General features: G+C 44.7%; 1 protein-coding gene across 1 annotated transcript; it reads left to right on the top strand.

Annotated features, from left to right (window-relative positions):
• Nucleotides 1–23,468, top strand: LOC115375433 (cadherin-7-like). The gene is made up of 11 exons (XM_030074821.1): nucleotides 1–219; nucleotides 2,814–3,108; nucleotides 8,391–8,510; nucleotides 10,002–10,169; nucleotides 11,054–11,241; nucleotides 12,663–12,916; nucleotides 13,087–13,223; nucleotides 14,601–14,722; nucleotides 18,710–18,827; nucleotides 22,458–22,709; nucleotides 22,829–23,468. Exons 1-11 carry the CDS (start codon nucleotides 1–3, stop codon nucleotides 23,326–23,328), a joined length of 2,373 nt encoding a protein of 790 aa, XP_029930681.1. The 3' UTR covers nucleotides 23,329–23,468.

Here is a 23,468-nt window from a genome sequence, read left to right as displayed (position 1 = left end):
ATGACTTTCTTCTGCACCTGGAGCACGCTCAGTGCGCTGAGCGTGCTCGTCCTCGCCGTGAGGGAGGAGTCATGTTGCCAGGCGATGACGCTGAGCTCCGTGCTCCTCCCCCCGGCTGGGGGTCGGGGTGAACTGCCCCGTCGCAGGAGGAGCTGGGTGTGGAACCAGTTCTTCGTCCTGGAGGAGTTCACAGGAGATGAGCCGCTGTATGTTGGCAAGGTATGAACTGTCAGACCAGTCAGACCAGTCAGACCAGTCAGACCAGTCAGAGTGGGGAAACCAGAAGGAATAGCTGTAATAACGAAATAAATAAATTAATAATAAATGTAACAGTGTAATAACAGATGTAGGGGTAATAACTGTAGTATTACTGGTATTAGAAGTAATACCAGTAATACTGTAATGTGTAATAGTAATAATAGTTACTGACGTAATAACAGCAATAATTGTGCCTCCAGCAGGTGATAAGGTGATTTATTTAAAATTTGTGGGTTTTTTGTGTTGATGTTCTGTGTTTGATGCTTTGTGGTGTCTGGTGGTTTTGTTTTGAAAGAAACGAGTGAAGCCGCTCAGGTTTCAGAGCGTTACTTCCTTCATGTGTTTTACCTGCAGGTTCCACCCTGAATTTCAGTGGTTAAATAAAGCCTTAATGATAATCTGTCACTCTGTGTTACCGTGCTGTCAGGAGCGTCTCATCACATCACCATGGCAACGCTGGTTCAGTTTCAGCCAATCAGCATTAATTGGGTCTCGTAGTTTTTCTCAACTTGTTTCATTTCTATTTTTACTTGAAAAGTCGGCGTCCGTCTCGTCCTGTAAATATCCATCTTACTGGCTGAGAGAGAGAGAGAGAGCAGTGTGTGAGCCTCGCTCGTCCAGATGATCAGTGTAATGCACACACAGCTGATTGATGTGGACACGCAGCAGCGCAGCTTAACGAGACGCAGATCAGATGTTCCACACATCAGCTCACGTCATGTCAGAATACACACCACACACTCCTGTCACGCTCCTGCTTCACACACACACACACACACAAGCTGAAACAAAGTTGTTAAAAAGTGAAGATGATTGACTCGGTTCACCTCTCATAATGACCTGACCTGAGACAGAACCGCCGTCTGATTTCAAACTGATGTTCTACTCTGTTCTGTTCTGCTGGTTTTCCTTTCCCTCCTTCATTTATTTTCATTTTGTTTATTCAGATTTTTGTCAGGAGGCTGAATGATGACATCATCTTGCAATTAGATGTGTTCCTCAGGTTCCTGCAGTGTGTGTGTGTGTGTGTGTGTGTGTCAGACCATCAGATCTCTGCCTGTATCTCTGCTCTTAGAGATATGAACTAGGCCAGTCTACTCTCTCTCTCTCACACACACACACACACACACACACACACACACACACACTCATAGGATGTCCTGTGGGAGATGACTAACACAGACAGGAGTGTGTGTCCTTTAGACAAGGGCTGAACAGATTCAACATGACAGGGTAAAACTCATCCAACATCCCACTGAAACACACACACACACACACACACACACACACACACGGATGCATGCGGCTTGCTCAAGGACACTGCTGCTTCTGTGGGATGGAACCTGCAGTTTGTCACAGAGAAAAAACAAACTGATGGTGCAAAACTACTGTTGCAGAATCTGTGTGTGTGTGTGTGTGTGTGTGGTGGGGGCGGGGTGTGGGGTTAAGCAGCAACAATGATAACAACAGTTACAGTAACAATAATAGTTGTAATTTTATGATTATCATTTTATTATTGTACTGGAATGTAGTCTAAACAGGGCCCAACTGGGCCAAATTAAATTTAACTATGTTCAGGCCCAATGGGGCCTAACAAGACCTAACGGGACGTAACAGGGCCTAACGAGACCTAACGGGGCCTAACAGGGCCTAACGAGACGTAACGGGGCCTAACGGGATGTAACGGGGCCTGACGAGACCTAACGGGGCCTAACATGACCTAACAGGACGTAACAGGACGTAACGGGATGTAACGGGGCATAACGAGGCCTAATGGGGCCTAACGGGACATAACAGAGCATAACGAGACCTAACGAGACCTAACGAGACCTAACGGGGCCTAACGGGGCCTAACGGGGCCTAACGGGGCCTAACGGGGCCTAACGGGGCAGGGGCTGTTCACTCTTTGCTCTGTGATGATTTTTATGTTGAAGAAAAAGCAAATAGCTTTGATCTATATTGATGTTGAAGTGAAATAAAGCGTCAGGCTGACCTCAGGTCTGCTGCTCCTGAAACACAAAATTACACACAGACATGAAACAAGAATATCAGCCAGGAGCAAAGTTAATCAATGATTCAGTCAATCAGGTTATATTTATAGAGCTGACAGAAGCTGCTGATCAATCAGCTTCATGAAAGTCACATCAGCACTGAAATGTTTTCTGAACTTTTTGTTGAAATCCAGTCAAGTTGCTGTTGTTTTAATGCAAAACAAACCCGCAAGAAATACATTCACATGTCAGTCAAACTAAAACTACTGATAATATAATATCCTATAACTATATATGACAGCAGTTTACTTGACATCATACTGATGTCAAGTAAATGATGTCATATTGATGGATATCAAACACCTGATTTTGCCTCACTGTAGTGTATGCCTTGTTTTTTTTTAATGCTTTTAATATAAAATGTCAATTGTATAATATCACGTCAGTTGTACCCTCAACAAATCAGTCTTTAAAATGAAACTCTGTGAGCCTGAGGCCCCACCCTCTCCTGCTGTCAGCGTCTGTCTGCTTGTTTGATTGTTTTTCTATGTTTCACCCCCGCAGCTCCACTCGGACATGGACAAGGGCGATGGGCGGGTGAAGTATGTCCTGAGTGGCGAGGGGGCGGCGTCCATCTTTATCATCGACGAGAACACAGGTGACATTCATGCCACCAAGAGGTTGGACCGGGAGGAGCAGGCATACTACACATTGCGCGCTCAGGCTCGCGACCGCAGTACCAACCTGCCGGTGGAGCCCGAGTCCCAGTTTGTCATCAAGGTCCAGGACATCAATGACAATGAACCCAAGTTCCTGGACGGGCCATACTCCGCCAGGGTAGCCGAGATGTCTCCCACAGGTGAGTCAGTCAGCGGAGTACCAAAAAGATTCCAGTGAATCTTGGCTACACTTCTCAAATTAAAGGTGCATTCAGAATGCACTCACCTGATGTCTGCACGTTGTTTTATGTGTTGTCTAATATTTTCTGACATTTTTTTTTGATTTCCTAAAACAGTGGTTCTCAACCATGTCTTCAAGGACCACCTGTCCCGCAAGGTTTTGTTCCAGCTCTTGCACATCTGATTAAATTAAGGGCCACACACTTTGATGCACACCCTTCAGGTAGATCTGTTTCAACAGATTTAAGCTCTTAATTTGATCAGGTGTGCAAGTGTAGAGTTGTAACAAAACTTTGCACGATGGGTGGTACTCAAGGAGAACCACCTTTGAGGTTCTGATGGCCCTGCAGAAGGTTTCAGTGACCCTGCACAAGGTTCTTGGCCTCCTTGTAGGAGGTAATTTAGGACCAGGTGGAGACCACTTTCCTAAAAGCCCAAGCCAGTTCAAAGGCTCAGAGAAATATCTTGATGTTCTGACTTATGTCCAGAAGGACGCATCAGCCAAGATTCACTGGGAGAACGACATCATGTCAGAGCACAGCTGAAGCCTACTAGATAGATCTGAGTGTGGATTGGTGTGTGCATTTACTGGCCCTCAGGGATAATAAACACAGCAGCCAGGAGAGGAGCTGAAGGAGAAAGACAGCAAGAGGTCCACTTTAAGCTGTGCAATCTCTTAATACAGTGTATTAGTACAGACCCCCAGGACTACATGGCACACTGTCTGACTCATTTAGCACTGCTTGGATGGCACATGGGAAAACCAGTAGATATCATCTCCCTGTTTCTAGAAAGAATGACTTCTGACAGCTGAGGGAGCTTCCTGTGGTTATTATTATTATTATTATTATCATTATCATTATTATTATTATTATTATTAATGTTCTTCCTACTATTTCTTTCTTTCTTTCTTTCTTTCTTTCTTTCTTTCTTTCTTATTCCATACGTTTTTGGTACGTAACTACTTCCACATACTTAGTGCTAAAAATTTCATTCAGATTTAAAAAATTCAGCTTCTTTGTGTGATGTTTGCTTGTATTCAACTTTTTGAAAACTTGAAAACTTTTTGAATTATTAAGCTTTATTTACACTTTTTTCCCCATAGGAAAGAATGGGACAGCTGCTCCAAAATTCAGCAATATTCAACGATTTGTTACTCTGTCATACTTTGAGCTAGAAACGTCATTCAAATTTGAAACTGTTCAGCTTGTGGCTTAGAATTTTTCAACTTTTCAACCCATTTTCAGCGTCTTCCAATTTGCCCACACAGTTTCTCCAGAAACTGCACTTTTCTAGTTATTATTATTATTATTATTATTATTATTATTTACATGTAAAAGGTGTTTTTATTCTTGTATGGAGCTCTTGTGTGTTTTTGTATGACATGAAGGCAAACAAACACCACCGAGGGTTACATTTGGTTCAAACTCCGGATTTCCTTCTTTTTTTCTACTATTAACTTCAGCCTGACTTTCAGAGGTCAGGTTTTGTCTGTAATTTTCTGGTAAAACATGTAAATATACAGATACCATTAGGTCTATAAGTATTTGGACAGTGACACAGTATTCATAATTTTGTCTTTGTACACTACCACAGTGGATTTGAAACAGAGTCATCCAGACGTGACTGAAGTGCAGACTTTCAGCTTTAATTTAAGAGGTTGAACAAAAATATGGCATTAACCTTTTAGGAATTACAGCCAGTTTTATACACTGTCACCCCATTTTCAGAGGCTCAAAAGTAATTGGACAAACCATACATAACATATATACATAACTCTAATTATAAGGATTATATTCAGTATTTGGAGGAAAATCCTTTGCAGTCTCTGCCTGCCTGAAGTCTGGAACCCGTGGACAACATCACCAAACTCTGAGTTTCCCCCCTTGAGCTGCACTGTCAACCCTTTACTACAGCTTCTTCAGCAGGTGAGAAGCAGCTCAGCTGGTTGAGGTCTGGGGACTGACTTGCCCATTGAAGAATATTCCATTTGTTTGCTTTCAGTAACTCTTGGGTTGTTTTCGCAGTATCTTTTGGGTCATGGTCGATCTGCACTGTGAAGTGCCAGGCTTTCAGTTTTGTGGCATTTGTCTGAATCTGAGCAGATAGTAGAGCCCTATAAGCATCAGAATTCATCCTGCTACTTCCATCAGCAGTCACATCATCAATAAACATTAGTGACCCAGTTCTTATGCTTTGGCCCTGTCCTTGTACTGCCATGATCAGAGCCTCTGTGCTGTCTTTCAGTCCAGCCTTTTCCAGTCACTGGTATGTTTCCCCATATCAGCCACTTCTGCTGTCTGTCGGTGGTCCACACCATGCAGGGGCTGCTCCCTCCATGACGCTGCCTCTTCCTCCTCCTCCTCCTCCTCCTCCTCCTCACTGGGCTTCTACTGCCTGAGGTATTCACTTAGCAGGTCATCACTGGGGGCCATCACCTCATGTATTCCTGGATCTTTGTTTCATCCTGGATGGTGGTTTTGACCCTCACCTGTCCTCGGCCTCCTTCCTCTCAGTGTGCAGCCTTAAGGTGCTGGACTTTGGCTGAAACCCTCCAGGCATCATGAGGAGCTTCCTTGTCTTGACATCAGTGGCCTCTCTCTCCTCCTTATCTGCTGGCATAATATCCTTAGGATATTATGCCAGCAGGGTATCTGATCACTGGCAGGACGTAGGTGTTGATGGCTCAGCTCTTGATCTGTCTAATCAGCTGGCTCTTCAGGACCTGCCTCACTCTATGGAGGTATTTGGATGTGGCCTCCTCATGGTTTCCATTTGCCTGTGGGATTCAGAGGTATTTGTAGCTGTCCTGCACATCTGCTATGTTGAGTTCTGGTAGCTCAACCCCGTGAATCGCGACCATCTTGCCGTCTTTGATACCATCCTACCACACTTAAGACACTCAGAATGACATTCTGATGTCGTTGCTTTAGAGCCTGGTGATGTGGATCAGTGAGCTGATGTCTCACTTGTTCCTGGCGTACAGCTTGATGTCATCCATGTCAAGGAGGTGGCTGATGGTTGCTCCACTTTGGAACTGGTATCCAAAGTCAGTCTTCGTGATGATCTGGCTGAGAGGATTTAGGCCTATACAGAACAGCAGGGGAGACAGGGCATCTCCTTGGTAGATGCCACACTTGATGCTAACTTGTGCAGTTGGCTTTGAGTTAGCCTCTAGAGTTGTCCTCCACATTCCCATCGAGGTCTTGATTAAGGCTCTTAAGGTCCTGTTGATGTTGTACAGCTTCAAGCACTCCAGTATCCATGTGTGTGGCATTGAGTTGTAGGCTTTCTTGTAGTCAATCCAGGCAGTGCACAGGTTGGTGTTCCTGGACTTTCGACCAGTAGCTGGTGTTTGGCTCCTCTGATGTTACTGCCGATTACCTATAGAGCCATGTGACGACTCAACTTAGCCACTATGATGCCTGACAGGGGCTTCCATGTTGAGGAGAGGCAGGTTGTAGGCTGGTAGTTGGATGGGATTGTTTCCTTTTGGGGGTCCTTCATGATCAGGACTGACCTTGGGTCAGCCACTGTGGATGGGTCCTATCCATTAGCAGCTGGTTCATTTGTGCTGCTAGGCATCCATGGAGTACAGTTAGCTTCTTTAGCCAGTAGGTGTGGATCATGGCAGGATCTAGTGCTGTCCAGCTCTTCATTCTTGACACTCTGTCTTGGATGTCTGCTACCGTCATGATTACTGGCTGTTGTTCTGGGAGATTGTTGTGGTCTGCTCTCAGATCCGCCAGCCACTGGGTATTGCTGTTATGAGATACCTCCTTCTCCTCAGCCCTGGTTCAGTGGAAAACATACTGTTTATTGTCCTGGCTTCTACATCTCTAGTGTACCTTTTCACTGTACCTCATCAATTTCAAGTTGTGATAGTAGCTTCTGTTTGTGGATATTGGGACACTGAGCAAGCAGGCAGTTATTTCTTGGTGCGTCTGGATGTTGGGTTTTGAAGAATCCATTGCTAACATATCCTCTGCTTATATCCCCTCTCGCTGGGGTTGCTAGTATAGTAGCTGGCTGCCCTGGTTCCCTAACACATGATGTGGACCTTGTTGATCCGGGCGACGTCTGAGCCGGTATGGCTCTTCTGCTTGTACTTCCACTCATATCAAGGTATAGGCATGTAGCACTAAAAACCTTGCTAACTTGCTAGTCACTCTTTTCCCTGCCTGTTCCTGACAGAAATCCAGTGTCAGTGTGTTAGGAGTCAAAGGGTTAAACAGTCTAGATGTCAGACTTGAACTCTGACAAACAGAGCTGAGATTAACGCAAAAAAGAAGAAAGTGCTCAAAAGATCCCTCACACATTTTCTGTTCAGTTTCTCTAAAATTAAATTACAGGAAAATTAAACTGAGGAGCCCCTAGGAGACCCTCAGGGGCCCATGGGGACCCGTACCACACTTTGAAACCCACTGTCCTGAAGGTTCTTACACTGCAGGAGTGTCAAACCTGTATTCTCACTAAGATTCCCATTTTTCAGGGACTAAAAAACATGAAGCAAAAACATTTTCCCTTAAATTTGCCTCTGAAATATGAAATGTATTCTGCATCATCCAGTGCTGCCTCGTGATTGGTTGCTTTGAAGATATCGGTTGCAGGAGAAGTCATAAATTTGTGAGCCTGTCAGAAGTTTGATCTGTCTTTGTGTTCTAGAACTGTCCACTGTTTCATCTGTGACTCTTACATCGTAAGAAAAGGGTCTGTAGTGAAATCTGAAAATTTAAACCTGAGCAGGTTTCAGCTTGTTAATGAGATCATTACTGCAGAATAAATGTAGATACAGAATGAAATTATTTCCTGTCACACTCACTGTAGAGGAATTCAAAGGCAGCAGAAGGAGCAGACAGAGATCAATGTAAAACCTCCAGGGAGCCATGAGGAAACAGAGGTGCATGCTGGGTGAGGATCAGCTGATCAGGAGCAGACACGGCTTGAATAAAACCAGACACACTTCTTAAACAAATGACATCGTTAGTAGAACAACCTGGTCAGGACGTTCCAAAACACCAGTTTTTGTTCCTGAAGGCCAACTGGTCTCTGATTCAGTGGTATTGATTGTCATCAATCCCTGCAGAATTATAGTCATTATGTATTACAAGGCAGTAAAAACTAACTCACTGCCCCTGTTGGCAGTCCTGTGAAAAAACAACAGTTTTAACAGCTTGGATGGTTTGTGTTTGGAGGCGGTGACGGGCGGCATGCTGTTGTATTGATCAGTGTTTCCCCGCAGGAACCTCAGTGGTGACGGTGCAGGCCACAGATGCCGATGACCCCACCTATGGGAACAGTGCCAGGGTGGTGTACAGCATCCTGCAGGGCCAGCCCTACTTTTCTGTGGAGCCCAAAACCGGTGAGACCACCCAGCTACAGTCCTCCCTGTAATGTTCTGACCAGAGATCAGTAACTATCTCATGTGTTCAGAAGTACAAACTGGGGCTAAGAATTGAGTTACTCATCAGACACGAACAGTGACGGGGTTAGGGGTTAACCCACAGTTTACCAAATTCTTCAGACTGAACATTTAATTAGACAGCAGCTCCTGTCCTTAAAATGTTTTTTTAAGTCAGAGGTAAAAGCTGTGAAGTCTCTTCCACACACTAAAGTTAAAATTTAAATTCTACAGTTTTCCCCAAACTGGTAGGTGTTAATAATGCTGACTGGAAACAGGAAGTAGAAACTTTTTGACAGAGTTGAAGACTGGAGTATTTCCCAGTCACTTTCCACTGGTCTCAGAGCTGCTGGATGGATTACTCCAAACAGACTAACTACATAGCTTTAAACTGAAGAAGTCATTCTGTTTTCAAGGGTTAAAGTCAGAAGTGAGTGAAACTGACTTGTTTCATAAGCAGAAACCCAGCAGACAAAGCAGTGAGCTGCAAGTTCACGACAGAGCAGCCAGGTGTTTTCTGAGCTGATCCTATGAAGACTGACCTTGAATTATGACATCACACCCTGCAGTGATAAACTATTGCATCTTCATCAGTTACAGTAACGAGTTTGTGTGATGTCATCATCCTGTCACTTCAGAGCAAGAAAAGAAAAGAAAAAGAAACAGATTCAGGAACAGCACGTGTTGCCTTTACTGACAGTGGCTGCATCTGCTCAAAAAAAAAAAAATCCTTCTGCTTACATCAACTTGTTTACTGTGTCTCTGTGCTCTCCTCCCTCTCTGTGTCTTATATCTCCAGCGCCCATTAACCTGTAAATTATTCTGAAATATGTTTATGGTTTGTGCTGCCAGCCGGGGAGGTGAGAAGGCTCCACCCCTCTGCAGGGCTGCCAGTTCACAGATTAAAGCACTCACCTCTGTCATCAAGGACAACGTTTACGACCCCAGCGCTGACTCTATTTCATCATGCAGCAGAGGTGTGTGTGTGTGTGTGTGTGTGTGTGTGTGTGTGTGTGTGTGTGTGTGTGTGTGTGTGTGTGTGTGTGTATGTGTGTGTGTGTGTGTGTGTGTGTGTGTGTGTGTGTGTGTGGATCAGGGGTCAGGCTTTAATCATGCTGCAGAGTGACGGCTGAGCGCTCTCTGAGGATTATTCCATTATAAACAGCCTCAACACAGATGATGATCGCAGCTTCCTCTGCTCCCATCAGCAGACAATCCATTTTATTTCTCCATTTCATTCACAATAAGTCCTTGGTAATGGCTGCATCACACAGGTGTGAGGTCAGAGCATGCCACGCCCTGCCGCTTCCTGATTCACAGTCACTTATGTCGCAACTTTAACTGGACCAGGCACGCACATACACACACACACACACACACACACACACACTTTATTCTGTCCTGTTTTTGCTGTATTTTGCTGTTTATTGAAATGAGACAGATCATCTGCAGGTGTGGTGCGGACGGCGCTGCCCGACATGGACCGCGAGGCTCGGGATCAGTACCTTCTGGTCATCCAGGCCAAAGACATGGTGGGTCAGATGGGTGGGCTGTCAGGAACAACCTCCGTCACCGTAACGCTGACTGACGTCAATGATAACCCACCGCACTTCTCCCGCAGTAAGACCGAGTGTTTGATAAAACAAGTGATTTTATTTTATTTGATCTTTTTTTACATGGACAGTGCACAGTAATCAATATTTCTGTAAACGGCGTGAGTTAAGAACCAGTTGAAAACACAAAAACAGGTAATGACCAACACTGTATATTAAACAAGCAACTAACAAATATGCAAGTAGCCAGGTGACAAGCAGGTGAAAGGTCAGACAGAGTTAGGCTCAATGACAGAGAAAAGCATCTACAAGCATTAATCACAAGCATTAACCCTCTGAAACTTGGATGGACGTCAGGTGTATTTGTGTGAAAGGTGTCCTTTCACATGCATTTGAAGCTTTGAAACCTGAGCAAACTGGCTTTTCTGATTTCTTTCAAACACATAGAAAAAAGGCAGTGAGCAACTTAGCAAGAAATGACCAAAAAATCTTCAAGAAATTGGTAACAGGTTACAAGAAAATATATCTATCTGTTGATCTATTTATATATCTAGCTGTTTATCCATCTGTCCGTCTATTTGTATATCCTTGTAGCCATCTATCTATCTATTTTTTATTTAACCAGGAAATCACTTGAGATGAAAATCTCTTTTTCGAGGGAGACCTGGCCAAGAAGAGCACACCATTACAGAGTTACAAAAATTCTAAAATAAAACATGTTAAGAACAGACAAAGGACAACAGACACATACAACAAAATCCAGCTTAGGAACGGCAATGCACTCTTCAGTAACACAGTTTTTTATCAGAGCTTTGAACTCTCCCAGAGACCAAATCATTAAGCTGTAATGTGTTCTGAAGATTGCTGATTGAAGATCTATCTATCTATCTATCTATCTATCTATCTATCTATCTATCTATCTATCTATCTATCTATCTAATCTGTCTATAGAGAACTACCAGTTCACTGTTCCTGAGTCAGCACCAGTGGCAGCTGTGGTTGCCAAAATCAAAGCTTTGGATTTAGACATGGGGTCAAATGCTGAGATGGACTACAAGATCCTGGATGGAGATGGACTGGAAACATTCCAGATCACTACCGATCAGGACACCCAGGAAGGACTGGTGACCCTGCAGAAGGTACTGGTCACAGTGTAATAGGTACTGGTCATCATGTACAAGACTCTGGTTACTGTGTAGAAGGTACTGGTTACTGTGTAGTAGGTATTGGTTATTGTGTCGAAGATACTGGTTACTGTGTAGAAGGTACTGGTTCTTAAAATCTTTGGATTTGTAGCTGTATTATCCATTTGACTCTTTTTTTGTATTAACTTTGTACCTGTGGAGTTTTGAGTAAATATTGATGCTTAACTTCATATGAGCCTGTTCAATGTAAATATTCAACTCATCAATTTTGTATCAGTTGTGTTAGGGTTAGGGTTAAGCTGGGTATCATTAACACTGGACATAAATACAGTCTTTTGAAACATTAAAAAAGAGTTTATCATTGGACATTAGAGAAGCAACAGCAGAGCTTCTACATTCAAACCTCCACATAATGAGGATGCCGCTGCCTTCCAGTGTTACTGATGATGGATGTTGTGTGGTGGAGGCCAGCAGCACTGTCTCCCCTTCATCTCACTGCAGAAATTATCATACCAGCTCACATTTTTTCCTGAACAGAACACCTCCATCACAAATCCACCAAGGGAATCTGTGTTTCGCTTTAGCCACTTAACGTGTTAACAAAAACACAGGAAAATAACAGCAGACTTTCTGTTTTCACTGCAGCAGATTCCCTGTTGCGCGCTGAGATGGCTCTGCTGTTTGAGGGAGTTTGAACATTTATTCTGAATTGTGTTGGTTTTGTTCTTGTTTCCAGCACTTTATTGAGCTGTTACAGGAGTGTGTAGTCAGTGCGCTGCGCAGCCTCTGTTCAGGTCGTAAATCTCTCCTCCTCCACAGCTATAAACATCAGAGGGACTGTAATGTTATTCTCCAGTATTAAATGCACTGACTTAGTGAGGTCAGGCAGGACTTAGCCACTTTTCAATCTCCTCTGAATGTTCACCTCTGTGTGTATTTGTTCACCAGAAAGCTAACAGTCTGTTCACAATCAACACTAGTCACTGCACTGCCACAACATCTGTCTTAACAAATCATTCAATCTGATCTTCAGTGTTCAAATCTTGTTTTTCTTCAAACAACGTTAACCCCTTACTGCCTGAATTTATTTACAATTATCTACAAAAAATAAATTGTTTGTGTTTTTGCCTTCAAGCAGATGCTAAATTATTGGTGGTGGAGTGCTTCCAATACAATTCTTGGTATGTGTGAAATATGCATCAACAGCATCAGTGGCATACATACACCACCTCAGCTGCATTAAGACTGGAAGTGGTTTGAGGCGAATTTGCGACAATAGTCTACAAGGGGTTAATAATCTGCCAGTGGGATGAGATAATCTAAAATAATCCCATTCATTTCCAGATCAGTTTGACTTGCCTCTTCCTTCCATCCTTCCATCCTTCCTTCTTTTCTCCCTTCCTTCCCTCCTGCAGGGTCTGGATTTTGAAACACAGTCTAGCTACACGCTACGAGTCGAGGCTACCAATCGTCACATCGACACTCGTTTCCTGTCTCTGGGTCCGTTCAGCGACACGGCAACGATCCGTCTGCTGGTGGAGAACGTCGACGAGCCTCCGGTCTTCTCGTCAGCCGTCAGTCGGATGGCCGTCTCTGAGGAGGCTCGGGTCGGAGCGACGGTCGGCTCGGTGTCAGCTCACGACCCCGACGCCGCCAACAGGCCTGTCAGGTACAACACACACACTTTGAACAGTGTTTATGCTGTTTATGCTGAAAGAGTTAACACTGGCAGTTGAAATCTGTTAAAGCCACATTATAGAACTGTCTCATAGAACTGTCTGTCTCTCTGTCTCTCTATCTGTCTGTCTGTCTCTCTGCCTGCCTGTCTGTCTGTCTCAGGTTCTCCATAGACAGGAACACAGATCTGGATCGGTACTTCAACATCGACAGCAGCTCCGGCGTCATCAGCGTGGCTCGACCTCTGGACAGAGAGGTCAACGACCTCCACAACCTCACCGTCCTCGCCTCTGAGAGCTGTGAGCTCCTCCCCTTCATTGTTCCTCTGAATACAGTGCTTTCCATCAGGCAGAATTCAAATATTTTCATTATTGTTATTATTATTATTATTATTATTATTAATAATAATAGTAGTAGTAGTAGTAGTAGTAGTATGAATTGATTTTTTTTTTTAAGTATCAGGACTGTTTGCCCCAGACTGCAGCAGGTGTTATTTTGGAAGCAGAGCTATCTGCTGAATTTCATCTAATGGCAGTTTTCGTAAGAAAGAGCGATAAGACGGGACGGGGGGAGGGGCTCTAACAAGGCTGTCAATCACAGAAAAAAGATCTAAGCACTTTAATCTTTCTGCATTATTTCATGTGGCTGGTGTGTGTCCTCAGAGAAGGTCCAGCCTGCAAGGAACACCAGGCTGCTCCTCACAGCCAGGCCAGGCAGTGTGGACAGATAAGGAGCTTCTGTAGCAGCAGATAATGAGCCTCATTAGTCTGATTAGGATTTCACTGGCGGCCATGATGGAACAGAGCTGAGCGAACCTTCAACTTCAACTTCAACCTTCTCTGCCTGCCTGAGGAGCAATGAAACCCTTCACCAGGAACCAGAGCACCTCTCACAAGAAGCTCTCAATAAACATCATCTTCACCAACATGTTCACCAACATCTTCATCTTCACCATCATCTTCATCTTCATCATCATCTTCACCAACATCATCTTCATCAACATCTTCATCTTCACCAGCATCTTCTCCAGTGTCAGGATGAGTTTGTTGCCACCTGCCTCTGCTGACACAGAACCTTTAGATCTCCAGGGAAACTGAGCCACTGGTTTCTACTGGTTTCTGACCAGGATGAAGGTCATGTCTGATCACATGACCCTCCTGTGGTTAAACCTGCTAGTCTGACCTTTGACCTCCCGTCCAGAGGAACAGAGCAGGAATATTTTTGGTTCCTCTCTGTTCCTGTCTGTTCCTCTCTGTTCCTCTGTTCTTCTCAGTTCCTCAGTTCCTCTCGGTAGTTTGCAGTTTAGTTCCTGTGTTGCTGCTGTAATCAGAGGCGCTGATGCTCTGAGCTGTAAATCATTTAAGTCCAAATCAGATGGGCGGCTTTGAGCTGTGGAGGATGAAGAGGATTTGTTTCTCTGTTCAACATCTGACAGATAAAATAATTTTACACAGGAACATTCAAACTGCATGACAAAATGGAAACAACAGAATTTTTTTCAGCGGTCGGAGGATTTTGTTCTTGGTTTTGTGTTTGGGTCTTGTGGGATTTCACAGCTCTGACAGCAGATGCTCACAGTGCAGCTGCTGCCTGTAACATAGTAGAAACATCCAGGTGTATGTGGCCTCACGTCCAGGTGTGTGTTGCCTGACGTCCTGTCTCCTGTCTTTCTGCAGCTAACCCATCCCAGGTGGGGAAAGCTCTGGTCCTGGTCTCTGTCACGGACATCAACGACAATGCTCCGACCTTCGCCATCGATTATGAAACTTTTGTTTGTGAGAACGCCAAACCAGGACAGGTAATGCCACCCAATATTCTCTACATCTCGGTGCCCCGCTGCCACCATCTGGTCAACCCTGCAATAGCAGCTGATTGTTTTTTCAAACGTTTCATCTCTGCATCAGCTTTGTATCAGAATCTAAATACTAACCACATGGCCATTATTATTATTGTTATTGTTAATAGTAGTAATATTATTGTGGTCATGTGAACCAGTGGCTGTGATGTGCTCAGCTCTGACAGCAGCATCATCGATGTGCTGCTCACTTTCAGCTTTAGGGTGGTGGGGGCGGTGCTTCTACAGGTGGAGCTTGTGGACATGCAGGTGTGTGACACACAGGCCGGCGGTGTGTCAGAGTAGAAATCACTTCTGCAACGTTTTACCAGAGAATTCCAAGAGTTCTTTGACGTTTCGGAACAGAAATGAAAAAGCTGGTTGTTCTGTTACAGCTTGTGCACCTTTACTGTCTTTGTCTCCATGGCAACCAAAGTGTGCCTGTCCATCTTTGCTGTGGCCTCTGACCTTTCACCTCCATGTTGTTGGTTCTTGTGTTTCTTTGACTCTAACACTGGAACACTTCAGGCCTCTGACCTGAGGGTTGTCAGTTCAAATCCCTGACTAAGGAAACACAGAGGCGGTGCCACACATGTGCTGTTTGTTATGATCCTCTGCGCTGCGCAGACAGGTGACATATTGCTGATTTCTGTTTTATGCAGCTGGTGCAAGTATGCAGCTCTTTAGCTGGTAAAAACTACTCAGAGCTGTGTAAAAAAAAACAGTGCAATCTGTTTGAAATGATTAAAAGGCAGAGCTCGTTGTACCACAGGCGATGCAACTTGTGGTTTCTTTTCACTGGACATTAAAATGAATCAGTCACATCAGTGTGTTTACCTGAGCCTGAGGATCATGCAGCCCCGCCTCCAAGCAGTTGCAGTTGTCACCATCATCACCATCAACACCATCATCTTCATCACCATCAACACCATCATCTTCATCATCATCATCATCATCATCATCACCATCATCACCATTATCATCACCACCACCAGATCTTCATCATAATCATGACCATCATCACACCATCATCATCACCTTCATCAACATCATCACCATTATATAGTCCACATGTGTAAGTGTGTTAAGAGATTGTATGGCCTTGGGGAAGAAACTGTTTAAGAGTCTGTTGATGTGTTTTCATTGACCTGTATCACCTCCCTGAGGGCAGGGGGGCGATCAGGTGATGTCCGGGGTGAGAAGAGTCCTTCATGATGTTTCTTGCATCTGAGGACCCGTAGGAAGGCCGGGCACTGCTGCGCCTTCTTCACAACAGCCATGGTGTTTGTCAACAAGGAGAGGTTGTCGGCTATGTGGATCCCCAGGAAGTTGAAGCTGTGGACTATTTCCACACAGTCCCCATGAATGAAGATGGGAGGGTGGTCGGCTCTGCACTTCCTGAAGTCCAGGATCAGTTCTTTTGTTTTCTTTGTGTTAAGTGTTGGATTATTTGTGGAGCACCACAGAGTCAGTTTGTGTGCCTCGTCTCGGTAGGCGGACTCGTCCCCCTCACTTATGAGGCCAACCACTGTGTTGTCATCCACAAATTTAATTATGGAGTTGGAGGTGTAGGTGGGTGTGCAGTCATGGGTGTATAGTGAGTAGAGCAGGGGGCTCAGCACGCAGCCCTGAGGGGAGCCGGTGGTGAGGGTGATGGTGGAGGAGAGGTGGGGGCCCAGCCAGACAGACTGGGGTCATTGTTGAGAAAGTCCATGATCCAGGTGCAGAGCTGGTCAGCGACGCCCAGGAGGAGCAGCTTCTTGATGAGGATGTCTGGGATGATTGTGTTGAAAGCGGAGCTATAGTCAATGAAGAGCATCCGCTCATAGGTCCCTTTGTGCTCTAGGTGTTGGAGTGCGAGGTGGAGGCCGATGTTGATGGCTTCCTCTGTGGATCTGTGTTCTCTGTAGGCAAATTGATGGGGATCAAAGGCTGGGGGGAGGCTGGCTTTGATATGCCTCAGTACTAGTCTCTCGAAGCACTTAGTAACTATGGGAGTTAGTGCAACATTTAGTCATCATTTAGTACTGCAGGCTTCTTTGGGACTGGGATTATGGTGGCTGATTTAAGGCAGGATGGGACGATAGCCTGTGCTAGTGACAGTTTAAAGATGTTTGTGAAAACACCAGCAGCCTTCTTTGGGTTCACTGCTCTGAACGGCTGTCTCACCTCATGCTCCCGTAAAGAGCAAAGAAGCTGTTAAACTCCTGATCCAGATGTGGAAGGGGCACAGCTCTACAGGCATGCTTGATGTTTGTGTACACGTTGATCAAGCGTGTTGGTTCCTCTGGTGGGACATTTCACATGTGTGAATTTAGAAAGAACAGCCCTTAACCATGCCTGGTTATGATGTGAACCCTGTCAGGAGAAGTCCTCTGTTGTTTATTAATGGTGTCATGCAGATAGTTAAGAGCAGTTGAGAGCTGTGGTAACCACTGCCGTTAGCTCTCGGCAGGTAAAATGGCTGTGCATCACTGATAGGGTCTCTCTGTCGAGCAGTGTTTATCTGTGATGCGGCTCTGAGAGCACCAGTCATTGTGGACATAAATGCAAAGTCCTCCAGCTCTGCTCTTACCGGAGTCTCTGTTGCGGTCTTGGCGATGTAGCGTGCGGCCGGCTGGCTGTACGGCAGCGTCGGGGGGTGCTGGGTGAAGCCATGTCTCCGTGATGATAAGCAGTCACGCACCGATGTGATGGCCGTGACTGCTGCGTGCTTATCGTCACGGAGACATGGCTTCATCCAGCGACCCCCGACGCTGCTGTATTACCATCATCACCATCGCCTTCATCAGCATCATTATCATCCTCATGGGTTTGGGTGAGTCTTTGTTTTGATTGGATGAAGCTCTGTCAGAGGTTTGGTGGCTGTGCTGCAGGGATGGACAGCAGATCCTGCAGGTTTACCCACAGTGCTCTCTTCCAGACCTCAGTGAACACAGACAGACAGTGAAAATCATAAAATTGTAAAGTTCTTCAAACTTCACTCAAACGACTTGTTCACACGATGTTAACATGCAGCCTGATAATATATGTGATGCTGTGTGATGTAATAATAATGCAGCTGACGGCTCGTCTGAAACATGTGGACGCTGAGGGTTCGGTTTCAGTGGCTCACCTGAAATCTCGTTGGTGTTGCAGGTGAAAACACAGAAACATACAAACAAACAAACACAGAAGCTGACTCACCTTCAAAATACAGACACTTTTCCCTGTGCAAAGTCCAGTCACATCAAACTCTGCTCTGATTGGCTGTTGCAGATCATTGTATGAAACAGTTTGATGCGCGCGCGTGCACACACACACACACACACACACAGTAAAAATGGCCTAATGCCCACAGAGTGTTGTGGCTCAAATAAAAATGCTGAGAGAAATTTGGTCTTTATTTGTGTCAGAACATCCTGACCTGTGTTTGAGCTGTGAGCTGATCTGCTCTCATCTGATAATCTGTAATCTGTGATCTGTAATCTTTGGCAGTTCAACAACCTCCAATTTAACTGTCTAAAAACCACAAACTTACAGAGGGGCTTTTATTTTGGCATTTCTTTCTTTCTTTCTTTCTTTCTTTCTTTCTTTCTTTCTTTCTTTCATTTATCATTCTTTTTTTGTTGTTGCTCCTTTGACCAATGAAAATGCAATTTTTATGTTGGAAAATGGAAAATCTTATCTAACAATAATAATAAAAATAATAATAAAAAAGATTTAAAAACAATCAAAATTAAGATAACCACACTGTAAGATTTTATTCTGAAAGAGGGAGGAGTGTGCAGAGCTGCACCAGCAGCAAAGCTACTGGTTTATGTAATTAGTACAAAAGTTAGTTTCAGGATCCTTAAAATGTTCTGAATTTGTTTAATGCACATTTAAATAAAACCTGCAAATATACCCCCCCCCCCCCCACACCCCCCACCCGGCGTGGATTATAAACCGCGTTTGACCTTTGACCTTCAGGTCATTGAGACGGTCAGTGCCGTGGACCGAGACGAGCCACAAGGTGGACACCGCTTCCACTTCTCTCTGACCACCGAGGCTGCTGGGAACCAGAACTTCACCCTCCAAGATAATGAAGGTACAGTTCACTGGAAAAGGTAAAGGTACAGTTACTGGTCAAATAAGGCACAAATAAAATGCAACAAACTATAACATCATTAATAGGGTCATTCTATAATTTTGGGACATCTTACGTTCCTGGGATATATCTTGCATGGATTTTTAGTAAAACTTAAAATAATAATTTTTATATTGACAGTTGATTAAGTAGAGATAATGATGACAGATAAAAACTTTGTGTCAATATATAAATGTTATATGCAAAATAACATTTTTTATGTGTGTCCCCAAAATCATTGTCAACTAAGTTACCAATTAAAAAAAACCCTCCCAATAAGGTCTGGTTTACCCAAATCCTATGACCTTCACCTTGTGATATCATTTCATCCTCAAGATGACACTCAGTAGGCTGCATGGTATGTTCTTTTTGCCTTTTCTTAAATATTTCTTATAAAGTAGTGTCTGAGTCAAGGAAGACTTTAGCAAATGTCAACAGTGTTACTCCAATATTATTATTAAATTATGTTTAATAATATTTTACTTAATTATTTCTGTAATAGTTTAAGAAAATCCTTCTCAAAAATGCCATGTGGTATTTGGTTGGAGGCAGTAAGGTTGATTTAATGCCTGAAAACAGCAATACTGTCAACTATGTTACCCATCAACTATGTTACCCGAGAAAGGTAACTGAGTTGACTAAGGGTGACATACACTATTTTGCCAAAAGTATTCACTCATCTGCCTTCAAACACATATGAACCTGAGTGACATCCCATTCTTAAACCATAGGATTTAATGTGATGTCAGCCCACCCTTTGCAGCTAGTACAGCTTCAGCTCTTCTTGGAGGGGTTTCCACAAGGTTTAGGAGTGTGTTTATGGGCATTTCTGACCATTCTTCCAGAAGTGCATTTATGAGGTCAGACACTGATGTTGGACAAGAAGTCCTGGCTCACAGTCTCCACTCTAATTCATCCCAAAGGTGTTCTGTCAGGTTGAGATCAGGACTCTGTACAGTTCTTCCACACCAAACTCGCTCATCCATGTCTTTATGGACCTTGCTTTGTGCACTAGTGCGCAGTCATGTTGGAACAGGAGGGGGCCCGCTCCAAACTGTTCCCACAAAGCAGCATGAAATTGTCCAAAATGTCTCGGTGAGCTGAAGCATTAAGAGTTCCTTTCACTGGAACTAAGGGGCCGAGCCCAACTCCAGAAAAACAAGCCCACACCATAATCCCCCCTCCATCAAACTTTACACTTGGCACAATGCAGTCAGACAAGTACCGTTCTCTTGGCAACCGCCAAACCCAGACTCGTCCATCAGATCGCCAGACGGAGAAGCGTGATTGGTCACTGCAGAGAACACGTCTCCACTGCTCTGGAGTCCAGTGGCGGCGCGCTTTACACCGCTGCATCCGACGCTTTGCATTGTGCTTGGTGATGTAAGGCTTGGATGCAGCTGCTTGGCGTTGGAAACCCATTCCATGAAGCTCTCTACGCTAATCTGAGCTAATCTGAAGATCACATGAAGTTTGGAGGTCTGTAGCTGCTGACTCTGCAGAAAGTTGGTGACCTCTGCGCACTATGCGTCTCAGCATCCGCTGACCCCGCTCTGTGATTTTATGTGGCCTACCACTCCGTGGCTGAGTTGCTGTCATTCCCAGTCTCTTCCACTTTGTTATAGTATCACTAACAGCTGATTGTGGAATATTTACTAGCCTGGAAATGTCACGACTGGACTTATTGCACAGGTGGCGTCCTGTCACGGTACCACGCTGGAGTCCACTGAGCTCCTGAGAGCGACCCATTCTTTCACAAATGTTTGTAGAAGCAGTCTGCATGCCTAGGTGCTTGATTTTAAACACCTGTGGCCGTGGAGATGATTGGAACACCTGAATTCAATGATTTGGATAGCCAAGTGAATACTTTTGGCAATATAGTGTAGTTGACACTTGACACCATATGTTCTTGTAGTTTTCAGGAGTTAATTTTAAAATAAATTTTAATAATTTGTAACATATAATAAGAAATCAACACACTTTTGTTTAACCTTTTAAGACTTCAGACTGTTATATTGATATTAATATGCATTTTCTATAAATGCAGTTAATAAAATTACTACAAACTAGTCTGGTTGGTATGTGTTTTTGATGTCACAGTCATTCCAAATGGTCTGAAGTAAATCTAGTAAGAGTTGGAATATATAGTATTGCTAACATAAAAGCAATATAATATTAATAATTTACATTGTGATTATGTTTCAGCATATTTTTTATGTTTCGTCAACTATGATACCGCACTGTCAAGTAAGTTACCATTATATAATATGTGATAAAAAAAAATATTTAATTGTTTCCTAAAACCAAAGTAAATAAGTAGAAACTTGGTCACTGAGAAGTTTTTTTTTTTTTTTTTTTTTTCCAACAAAATTACCTTGGATTTCAAAAATTTTTGAAGAAAATATGTGGACCATTGATTGGATTCTGTGAAACTGGGGGTTTAAAAGAAAAAAAAAAAGTTTGATTTCTTTTTTAATTGGCAATTAAAATTTAAAATATTGGTAAATGGACACGTATTCTACCAGGAATAGTGGTTGTTTTAATATGGCATTTATCCAAAGTTACAATTTGACAGTTTTTGTCCGTAACATAGTTGACGAAATAATCAATTAATATCTCCTTTTATTTAATAAATATCTGAAATCAATAATACTGGAGCTTGCCAATTACTAAAAACATAACATTTAAACACTTCTTTGTCAGGGAAAAATATTTATATTGGAAAACATTAACCTTTTTTTTTCAAAACTTCTGAAACTCAAAATGTCCCAAAATTATAGAATGACCTTTTAATGTAATAAAAAGAACCAGCACTGCTAAGCCAAACTGCGCAGAACAGAAGACACTAAATTATATTGAAACATCCAAGTCGAGTGAGACGCAGGTTTCACGCCTAAACCCACGAGGAAAATTTCCCAGAATTCTTCAGTCTAAACAAGACAGGAGGGAGACCTGAGGAGCCGATCAGCAGCACGAGAACGAGCTCCGTTTACACTTTTTATGAACTCTGATTGGCTGTTAAAACACAACCTGTCGCTCTGTTCCACTGTGTTCCCACACACACACACACACACACACACACACACACGCAGGCTGTCAAACTCACAGGTTGTTTGTCTTGGTCATTCTAGCCAATAGAAAAGATTTTGTTATAAACAATTGTGTGTTCTCTTTAAGTGAAGAAGGAAATATAAATGTTTACTTCCTGTTTCCTGCCGCCAGAAAAATAAAACAGAAATAACGGGATCAGCACCAGAACAGGGTCCAGGTGTCAGGTGCCTGGACAGGAAACAGCAGGTGTGATGTCACCTGCCCTGACGACTGGTCATGTGTTTCTCTGATGTCACTGTTCTGTTGTGGGCGCCATGTAGGGGACCATCACCATGGCGACTGCAGGTGGTTGCTGCTGGTAAAGCATGGCGGCAGGAAATGTGTCCGTTATTCTGCCTGCGTTTTAAAAGACTTGGCCTTGGTGTCAGCGCGCTGGCGCAGCAGGTCCCCCGGGTGGCGCCGTGCTCACTGTGACGACATGAAACGCATGAATAGATACAGAGGCGTGCCTGTTGACGTGTTGGCGTGTCGTTCCTCCAGACAACACGGCGTCCGTCCTCACCGGGCGAGGCGGCTTCCGGCCCGGCGAGCGGCTCGTCTTCCTGCTTCCTGTGCTGATCTCGGACGGCGGCAGCCCGGCGCTCAGCAGCACCAACACGCTCTCCATCCGAGTGTGTGAGTGTGACCGGGACGGGAGGCGGAGCTCCTGCGGCGGCGCCACGCTGCTGCTGTCGGCCGGCCTGAGCACCGGCGCCCTCATCGCCATCCTGGCCTGCGTCCTCACGCTGCTTGGTAACACACTGTATAACCCACAATGCATCGCTCTGTGTGTTAGCTTTGTGCTTTGGGCTTTATCCTAACAGTGTTAGCTTGAAGGTGTTAGCGTGACCCGCTGACTCTGTCCCTCTCAGTTCTGGTTCTGCTGATTGTCGCCGTGAGACGCAGGAAGACAGCGCCGCTGACGGCGGACGATGAGCGCGACGTCCGAGAGAACATCGTTTGCTACGACGACGAGGGCGGAGGCGAGGAGGACACCGAGGCCTTCGACATGGTGACCCTGAGGAACCTCCACACCGCTAGGAACCGCCGTGATGTCACGCCAGAGGCACCGCAGCGCTTCTCCAGAGCAACGGCGTACAGGGCGGCGGCCTCGGCGCCCGACAGCTCGTTGTTCTGGGAGTTTATCTGGGACAGACTGCGGGAGGCCGACTCAGACCCGACGGCGCCGCCGTACGACTCCCTGCAGACGTACGCCTTCGAGGGCGGCGGCTCGGCGGCGGAGTCGCTCAGCTCGCCGGAGTCCGTGACCTCAGACTCGGAGCAGAGCTACGACTTCCTGAGCGAATGGGGGCCGAGGTTCAAGAAACTGGCCGACCTGTACGGCCAGAGCGACGGCGGCTCCGCCTCCTAACCCTCAGGTGTTGGCAGCCACCTGAGGATCAGAGAGAAGAACCGGGGCTGCTGGGAGATCAGAAACACAAACGTGAGAAAGAGCTGATCTGAGATCTGCAGGCCGCCCGGAGTCTTTTTTAAACACAACCTTTTCCCTCC

The sequence above is a fragment of the Myripristis murdjan genome, chromosome 17, assembly GCF_902150065.1.
Source record: "Myripristis murdjan chromosome 17, fMyrMur1.1, whole genome shotgun sequence".
NCBI lineage: Eukaryota > Metazoa > Chordata > Actinopteri > Holocentriformes > Holocentridae > Myripristis > Myripristis murdjan.
The sequence above is the reverse complement of the archived record's forward strand: the minus strand, read 5'-3'. Positions and strand labels throughout refer to the sequence as shown.